Source organism: Canis aureus, chromosome 7 (genome assembly GCF_053574225.1).
Source record: "Canis aureus isolate CA01 chromosome 7, VMU_Caureus_v.1.0, whole genome shotgun sequence".
Lineage (NCBI taxonomy): Eukaryota > Metazoa > Chordata > Mammalia > Carnivora > Canidae > Canis > Canis aureus.
Window position 1 is genome coordinate 69525001 of NC_135617.1, and position 9305 is coordinate 69534305.

The window sequence follows — 9305 nt, forward strand, 5'->3', positions numbered from 1 at the left end:
TTTGACAGAATTCTGGAACCTAAGAGCCAGCAGAAACCTAGGGGTCCCCTAGCCTATTTTCATTTCCCAGATGAGGAGACTGAGGCCCAGAGAGGGGCAGGGACTGGCCCCTGGGGCCCCCAGCCCCACACGTGTTTTTATTTTCCCCAAGATGAGCTGCTAGCCCTTGACGCTTTGGTACTTGAGAAAATTGTTTTTGGCTACCTCAGACCTGCATCACTTTCTTGTGTGCTCCCACCTCGACTCCTCCTGGTAGAGCCCCTTCTTGGCTCTCATCAACCCACATTTCCACCTTCCACTTTGTCGTGCATTTAGCGGAATGGGGCTCTGGGGCCCGCTGGAGGACACGGGAGAGGTCTTCCCTAATCCAGCAGGAGAACAATGTTCTAGCTGGTCCGCCCAGCCACAGCACTAATCTCCCGCCCCCTCCCACAGAATGTGACCGGCAACTCCCCTGCCAAGTTTGAAGCTGCGCTGACCTGGATACTGAGCAGTAACAAGGATGTGGGCATCTGGTGAGTGTGGGCGAGGCATCACAGGGTGGGGGCACTACCACGGGCACCTGCGGCCACGGTCAGCTCACAGAGGTGTCTGAAGGTAGAGCCAGGTCTCCCTGCCGAGTCCTTGTGGGCTAAGCCTACAGCCAGGCAACAGAAGGAAAAGGTGGTCAGGGTGCAGCGGAAGGAGCCACTTCACGATAAGACACAAAATCCAGGTTAGCCTAGTTTTCTACCTACACCTTTGAGTTTCAAGTAACTCACTCTGTGCCCTTTGAACTCGCTGGTCCCACATAGAGAAGTCATTCTGTATTTCCTTTTGTCTGGTGCTGGTCTTCATTCCTAGCTGAAATGTTTCTGTCGATTTCGCTCAGGACGGAAATTGAAAAAGGACATACTGGATTTTATTCTGACTGGGCATTTGACCTCATTTCTACCCCCGGGGAGCACTGTTAGCCAGGATGGTGAGCCCTCTCAGCCTTCTGAAAAGCCCCATCTGGCTGCATACACCAGTATGCCCCCCCACCCACACCCCCACCCCTTGCCACCACCAAGGTTCTTCATGCTGGGACTCCCTCCCATTTCCCAGGGTTTGTTAGGGTCTCTGTTCAGGCCACAGCTCCTGATACTCAAGTACACTCTAGGGTTTTGTTCCCTCCGTCTCTAATCCACTCAGACTACTAATTCCATCAGCAGTGCCTCCACCAGAAGCCCCTCAGGCTGTTCAGCCTAAAGCTTGATAACTGGATGCAGGACACGATTAAAATGCGTTGGCTTAAAAAAAAAAAATAAAGCTTCCCTGAGTGGCTGAGCGATTTTCCTGTTGTGTGTTAGGATAGGCGGAAGAGAATATGGATTTTATCCTCAGCAGTGCTCACCAAAGCTGCTAGCACAGAAGAATGATGGCACTCGCCTTTTCACACTGTGGGAAGACAGTCGGAGGGTGGCCCAGCCCAGCTCAGACGACCAGTGTTCAAAGCGGGTCACGAGAAATCGGAACACTTCAGACACTGGGCATTCCCATACATGAGACTGTCACCTAGCCAGAAGAAGGTGCAGGCGTGGGCATCCCCATGTGTCCTGACACCTCTCAGAGGCCAGAGTGGAGGCGCTGTGGCTGGGAGCCTGGCCTCAGAGAGCCCAGTGGTTATCCTTCCCCGAGCCTCACGACACCCCAATCTTTATACTTAAACAGCTTATGTGCCTCCTTGTCACCGTCAACGAGGAAAAGCACACCCCAGACTCTTTCAGTTCTTGCTATGCAGTGCAAAGCCAGTGATTCAGTAAACATTTCCATTTCTATATGCTAGGAGGTGGGAATCCAATTTACAGTTTAATCTTCCACACGCTGAGAGGAGTTGTCAGAAGACTCGACAGAGGGAGACGTCACTTTAGCAGTAGGGGTTCGAGCCTGCTGCCATCTTTAAAGCTTTATTCTTTCTAAGTAGCCAATGTGGGAAATTTCTGGAAAGTATGCGACCAGGATACCAAGTCTATTTTATAAGCAAGTAGAGGCCTCAAAGCCCCTCCTTTCATCTCCCCTTGCTTCAAATTGGGGCTGATCCTATGGTTCCTGGGAGCTCCTGAATGCATTTGCAGCGCTGTGTCCTGTTTCAGGTTGAAAGGGGAAGACCCATCGGAATTGGTGACAACTGTGGACAAAGTGGTCTGCTTGGAATCCGCCCGCCCCCGCATGGGTGTGGGCTGCCGCCTGAGCCGTGCCCTGTTCACCGCGATCACCAACCTGCTCATCTTCTTCTGGTGTAAGTCCTTGGCTGCCCTTCTCCCCTCACACACCCCCACCCCCCCCACCCCCGTGACCAGCCCCTCCCCCGCCCTTGCCATAGGGACTGCTCACACAGCACCTCCCGGGAGCCCAGCTCAGTGACACTCCTAGGCATGAGTGATGAGCTATAGAAACCCAGGCCCAGAGAGTTCATTTCTGTCTCGTGAACCTGAGGTCTAATAAAACAGAGGAGATGAACAAGTCAGCCTCTGCCCTGGGTCATCTTACCTTTAGAGATTGGTGGCAGGAGCATGAGGGGAACTGGAAAATATCCTTGATCGGGGTCAGAGACTATCATTGTCCCCGAGGGGGTAGCTGGGCCTTGGCTGGAGCCCAGCATCGTCACCCCCAGAGCTCCAGGGCACGTGCCTCTCGGAGGAGGAGGAGGTGCAGCAGGAGCTTGGCTTAATTTTACTCCCTGAACGATGTAAACACCTCCTTGGAGCTCTGGGTACCCAAGGAAAGCAGGAAGGACCCAGGGGGCTGAGCTGCAAAGCAGAGCTTAGCATCTTGTGGCCTGGCATCAGGGGCTGCCTTTGAACAGAGACCTCAGGGTGTTTTGGAAGGTGAAAGGCCGAGTCACAGAAACTGCCAGCTCTGCAGACGTGGCAGAGAGACAAATCACCAGCCATTTGGGCGTGCACACAGCTCCCTCACCCACGCCATCAGGCAGAGACGTCATTATCGGCAGCAGCATCTTGGAATACAAAGGGCCCTGCGTGTGTATATGTATGAAACCCCGTGGTCTGGTTCACAAGGGAGGAGATGAAAGCCCGGAATGGGGTTGGGAGGAGCCTCAATCTGGACAGCTGGGGATGCCTCCGTGGTGACAACCGGCAGAGGAAGATGATCACTTTGTAGCCTGTCTCCCCTCCGCCATCTCCCCATCCTGCGTAAGCTGCATGCCAGCCCCGGCCTGACACATAGCGGGTTCTCAGGACACCTAACGCAGCTCACTGACAGCCTCCAGCACAGCGACTGGCCTGCACTGAGACCCAGCATGCAGCTGAATGGCCACAAGTGATGAGATGGATTAACGGGGCCTTTGTTCCTTCATAGGTTTGGCCTTTTTGTGGGGGCTCCTGATCCTCCTGAAATATCGGTGGCGGAAGCTGGAAGAAGAGGAACAAGCTATGTATGAGATGGTGAAGAAGATTATAGGTGCGTGGCCCCTGGGGAAAGGACCACTGGCACCTGCCAGAACGTCCTTCCCCTATATGGTGTCCTCTGTCCTACCTTGCAGATGTGGTCCAGGACCACTACGTGGACTGGGAGCAGGACATGGAGCGCTACCCATACGTGGGCATCCTGCATGTGCGAGACACCCTGATCCCTCCACAGAGCCGGTGAGTCCTGGGCTGACCCAGCCTGGTGCCATAGGAGAGGGCCTAGAGCATCAGTTAAGGGGCTGCGAGTCGGCCCTGAGGATCACAGATGAGGGGGCCAGGCACACCTCCCGCCGCTGCCCCAGTGCTCGGATCTTTGGCAGAATGCACAGCCGAAGTACGGAAGCATGACCCCACTCTGTCAGCGTCGATACCAACTGGAGAGCTGTGGGTGGCAGGTGCTCGTGCCTTCCCCCCAGTGGCTCAAGTTGGGAGGGACCTAGTGGGTTTCTATTAGTGGAAGTCCAGAGTCCCTTGGGCTCCGGGCACAGAATAGTCGAGACTCTAGTGCCATTTCTCTGTGATGCTTGTGGCCCTGGCCTCCGGATGTTGTGGGCTGGTTGGAGTTCCTCCCAGACACAAGTGGTAGCCAGCGGCAGCTGGATCGTCGTCTGCCTTGTCACTGCCAACTGGGGAGAGATGGGCCTCCAGTCACTCTCATGGGCAGGAGAAAACATGCCCAGAAGCTGCCGGTGACACACTCCTTGAGGCCTCGCTGGCCAGAACTGGTTACTTGTGTTCTTGAATCAGTCACTAGCAAGGATGAGATTGCCTTTCAGACATTTTTAACCATGACCCATAACACGTCCCCTAAAACATCATGGTTTGCTTCCCACAGTCGCAGGCACACCTACACATGCATGCATGTAGTTGAACGCGGGGTTTCGTGGCAATGGATGTGGTCAGGTGCACGGCTGCATGGGCAGGGGTAGCAGGCCATTGTCACGCATGGTTCCAGGGGGCCTTCCACATGGGCTGCAGATGCTAGGTGGCCCCTGACAAAACCAAACGTGGGGAAGCTTTGTAGGAGGAGGGCCCAGGGCCCAACCAGCAGGGCCCTGGCATGGCGTGGGCTCAGACTGGGGGCCCTTGTCAGCAGTTTGGTACGGTCTCCGGCTGGATGCCATCCCCTCGGAGAGTGACAAGCACTCACATTTGCCGAGTGCTCGCTGTGAGCCATCCTGCTCTGGGCCTTCCCCAGCACAGTCCCACTTGGTTGACCCTCACTGTGGCCCTGGGAGGTGAGAACAGTGAGTATCCCATGTTACAGATGAGGGAACTGAGGCACGTGGAGGCTAAGGAATTTGCTCAAAGCCCACCGCTGGTGGCATTTCTGTGCAACCCAAGAGGAAGTGGAAGAGTAAAACTGCTTTTAAATGTGAATTTAAGGCCGTTTTTAAATGTGAAGATGCTCAAGAACTTTCCCTACTCCTTGGGAAGGTGCAGGCAGGAAGCTTAGGGAGAGCTGGGATCATGGCCTTGGCTTGTGCTTGCTGTTGTTGTCCAGCATGAGGCAGCCGTGTGGCCGTCCTGCTCCCAGGGGGAGGCTACTTGGTGCATCCAGACTCCCACCAAATTCCTGGCCCGGCCAGGAGTCTCATGTGGCCTTGGGGAACAGCCTCCTTGAGCCCTTTCCTCATCCAAGACACAGAGACAATACCACCACCTTGCAGAGGGTTGCTTTGAAGCCCTCCTTTATTCAGTAGATGTTTAGTGAGCACTTGGCTATGGGCCATACTCTCCTGAGTCACGGGGGTGGGGTGTGTTGGGGTGTGGGGAAGAAGCCCAAATCCCCACCGTGCTGGAGTGTTGCTTCTCAGGAGGAAGAGAGGTAACAAATGCATAAGGAAACTGTGCTGTTAGGTATTGACAAGGCCTCAGGAAAAGGGAAGTGGGGGTGTCGGAGGTGGCCTCACAGCTCATCCCAGGGCAGCCCTTATTGCTCCAGCTCGGGTTATGTGCAACCCACACATGTACTGAAGTAAGTGCAAAAGTGCCGTCTCGGCTTGTCTCGGGACTGAGCCCTAGCAGTGAAACCCGGGAGACTCACACTGTTGGCTCTCAGCCTCTTGATTGCTACCCCTCATCTGTGCAGCCAAGCCCTCCAGTTGTGAGGACACATCCGCTGCCGTGGGCCCCCTCAGGTTTGCCCTGCAGATGAGGGTCTGCCTGTGAGACTGAGGGAGGGCTGAAGAGCCTGGCTGGTGAGGAAAGCAGGGGGGCTAAAAGCAGCTGGCTTATTCACCTATTAATGGGCAGCCAGGGAGGGAGGGCTGGGTGACACCAGGCAAGTGGGGACTGCCAAACAGGCTGAGGGGTCGCTCGTGACAGGACCCGAACTCCGAGGAAGAAAGCCCCAGCACCCCCATTCTTACTCCCGACCCAGAGGCCACCTCAGGAACTTCCCTCATTTGTTGTCCTGAGCCCTGGTGGAGCCTTTCCTGCTCACACATGCCCATGTCCACAGTCACTCTCCACGTCATGGAGAGGCAGGCTGCGGAACTGCCAAAAGACAGGAACTCATCAAAGAGAAGATGTCAGAGCAACCTGACTGCCCTGGAATCTTCCTGTCTAGTCTGGAGGGGGAGGAGGTTATAGGGGCGGTCTAAGGGGATGCCAGGCCCCGGGGACCCAGCAGAGCAGAAGAGGGGAGCAGCTCCGGCTTCTTGGCCTCCCCCGTCAGATGCTGAGCTCATTCCCATGCTCCAAAGCACTGTCAAGTTTGGATTCCACAGCCCAGTGGCCACTCTTTAATTGGCCCACATGGGGCATTAAAATGCAGCCAGTGCTGGTGATGGGGCCGCCTGGCTGGGGCTGCTGCAGTAACAGGTCCTGGCAAGAGCTGGCCAAGGTCAGCATGGCCCAGTCCCACTCAGACACACCAGGGGGTCCTCCGGCACCTCTGGTCCCCTTCGGCTCCCTTTAATTGAGCGCTTTTAGAGCAGAGAAGGTTGAGGGATAATTTTTTTCTGTGGCTCAAGAAATTTCTCTCTGCAGGAGTTCTGCTAGTACTTGACGCAGTTTCCTCCCACAGATAAATTCTGCGTGGGCTCCTGGGGTCTTGTCCCCAGGGCGTGCACAGGCCAGCTCACTTCTCTGGGCAGTACCAGACAGAGCTTGCGGGGGGCAGGGGGCTGCTGCCTTGCTGCTGAACCTGGTCCCTCTCATTGCAGGAGGCGCATGAAGCGTGTCTGGGACCGGGCTGTGGAATTCCTAGCATCCAATGAATCCCGGATCCAGACAGAGTCCCACCGCGTGGCTGGGGAAGATATGCTGGTGTGGAGATGGACTAAGCCCTCCTCCTTCTCCGACTCAGAGCGATAAATCCTGGGCGGGGACCTTTTCCCAGTCAGCCTGTCCCAGGCCAGTCCCCTCCAGGGGCGTGAGAAGGCCACCAGACCTGCCAGTGCTGAATTCACGCTTGCCTTGACTTTCACCCTCCTTCCCACTCTGGTTCCAAAGGTCTCTCTGTAAGACTCTTGAGAGATTAGCTTGTAGGAAAGCTTGGGCTTCCTTGAGGGGCAGCGGCGGGGTGGGGGTGGGTGGCAAAGCCAGAGGCCAGGTGGGTAGCTCGTCCTCTGCATTGGTCCAGTCCTCTCTGCCCGGTGGCTGGCAGGAAGGGGGAGAAGGGTTTGTTTCTGATGCTTAGAGAAGATGAAAGAGCAGCAGCTGGGAGACCCTGCAGAGCAAGTATGCAGTCAGGTGGGCTGGAGCTCTTCCACCGCGGGAGCACTCAGCAGGGTGGGCGTGGAGCCTGTGGGAGGTGGGTCGGGCTGGCAGGCTGGGGCAGCAGGGGTTGGGAGCGGTTTGGTCCATGTGCCTTCAGAGGGTGTTACCGGGAGCTCAAGGGTGAGGGGAGAAAGCCTGTCCTCTAGCTGGGTTGGGCCTCTTTTATCCTGAAGGGGTAAGGTGCTAGAAACTAGAACAAGTACTGTAGAAGATCTAGAAATGCCAGGTCCTGGCACACGGGACCCTCCGGTCAGGAGGGGTGAGCTGCGGGGGCGGCCTCCTGAGAGGAGCCCGGAGCGGGGGCGGCCAGAGGGCAGGGCCGCCCCGTGCCACCCGCAGGGTCAGAGCTGGGCCTCTTCAGTGGTGCTTCTCACAGTGCCACACTGCGACACTGCGTCGAGGAGGATGCGGATTCCGGGAGCTTGGGAGTGCCACGTCTCCGTTGTGCAAGGATCACCCCTCTCCAGGGCAACCACGGGCGGCCCCCTGCAGGGCTGCGGGGCCGTAGGGCCAGAACTTGAGGCCGACCTGGGGGGCGCGGGGTGCGGGGTCACATGGCTGCCGGCCGCCGGGAGCGTGCCAGCGCCACCACAGACCTTCCTCCTGCACCCCCACCCCCACCCCCACCCGGCCCGGCTCCAGAAGCGCCCTGCCGGGGGCCCTATTAACTCAACGCGAGGAGCCCCTGGAGCAGAGCCTCGTCCCCCTGTGCTCTCCTCCGAGGCAGGCGGGAGAGGGGCGAGCCAGGGCGCCCACAACAGCGCCTCCAGAAGACATCAGCCACCCCTTGTCGGTCTTACTGGTATTTTTTGTTTCCTTAATAAAGCTCCATCTCCCTCATTTGAGCAATACTCTCATTTCCTCTGATGTCTGGATGAGCGCGGGGCTGGCTCCGAGCGCCCGCCCCACGGCAAAGCAATGGTCTAATCAGGCCCCAGCCGGAATTCGGACGCGGCAACAGGCTTCACTTCAGGGTTGAAACTGTTGGATAAATAAACTATTAAAAATGGATGTGTTTCTCGTCCACGATTCTTTCCCTTTCCCCCACAGAGCAACGTTGTGAGGAGCGGCAGCTTGCCAAGAGGTCAGTGGGAAGAGGAGGCCAGGGCGGGTTGGCTGGGTGTCTTCTCCCAAGTCTTCGCCCAAGGCTGCCCATGCGGCCCCAGCCTTTCCATGAGCAGGTTTTTGGGCAAGCCTCATAACTTCTCAGCCTCAGTTTCCCTATTACAACACAGCGTGGCTATCATACCCAGCAGGGTGGACTCAGAACACCAGCCTGGTCGCAGTGAGTGGTGGCAAAGGGTGAGGGTCAGTAGAACCTCTTTCTGGCCCCATTTCTGCCTCCCCTGGGGGCCCCAGAGGCTCCCGGGGTGGGCGTGCTCAGCCCTGGGAGGGGGACGAAGAGCAGGGAAAGGTTGGATGAGGCTCCTTGGCAGCTGGTGGTGCCTTCCGAGGAGGCGGAGATCCGTGTCCCCTGCAGCCTAGTCTCTGCACCTGCCCTCGCCTCGGCTGCAGAGTCCCAGGTGCCATCTGGGGGGGCGCAGGATGGGCAGGACTCCAGGACTCCGCAAGGTCTGGGCCTCCAGGTGGACTGATCTCCACCAGGGTAGCCACTACCCTGAGGGCACAGTGGGCCTGGGGACCAGCGGAGACACTGGGGTTGGCTCGGAGATCCAGCCCTTCCTTCGCACTGTGGGAGATCTGGTGGAGAAATGGAGTTGAAGCCCCCAGAAAACACGACCCAGACAAACTTGAGCCCACCTCTCTTGCCCTTTTCTGTTTTTCAGGGAAAGGCTTTCCCTCTGCCTTGTTTTGTCTTAAGCTGGGAAGGGAGCTAATGCAGGGCTCTATTTCTGTGAGGCTGTTTGGAGAGCAGGAGCGAGATCAAAATAAGTGAAATAACAAAAGGCCGCGCCACCCCCCCAACCTGGGCAGCCAGCCCCGGCCTTCCTGCAGCGCACAAAGCCCCGGGGTGCATCCGCATCCTCTGCCGCAGAGCCTCAGATCCGGCCCTGCAGCCTTCCTCCCCTTTGAAGGGCCAAGTCTCTCTTTCAAGCAGCTCTAAGTGCACAAGGGGAAGGGCAGGATGGTGGGATCGGCTGAGGAGGGGGTCCAAGGGCCTCTTTT

At 57.2% G+C, this 9305-nt stretch overlaps 1 protein-coding gene across 2 annotated transcripts in view; it reads left to right on the forward strand.

Moving 5' to 3' along the window:
• The window catches only part of LEMD2 (LEM domain nuclear envelope protein 2), a 17580-nt gene extending 9391 nt beyond the window's left edge, over positions 1-8189 (forward strand). For both annotated transcript variants that reach the window (XM_077904395.1, XM_077904396.1), the window contains 5 exons: positions 436-515; positions 2115-2260; positions 3343-3444; positions 3527-3629; positions 6623-8189. In XM_077904395.1, the coding sequence (XP_077760521.1) occupies positions 436-515; positions 2115-2260; positions 3343-3444; positions 3527-3629; positions 6623-6773 (582 nt within the window). In that variant the 3' untranslated portion in view covers positions 6774-8189. The remainder of the gene's footprint in view (positions 1-435; positions 516-2114; positions 2261-3342; positions 3445-3526; positions 3630-6622) is intronic.
• Positions 8190-9305: the final 1116 nt, after the last annotated feature.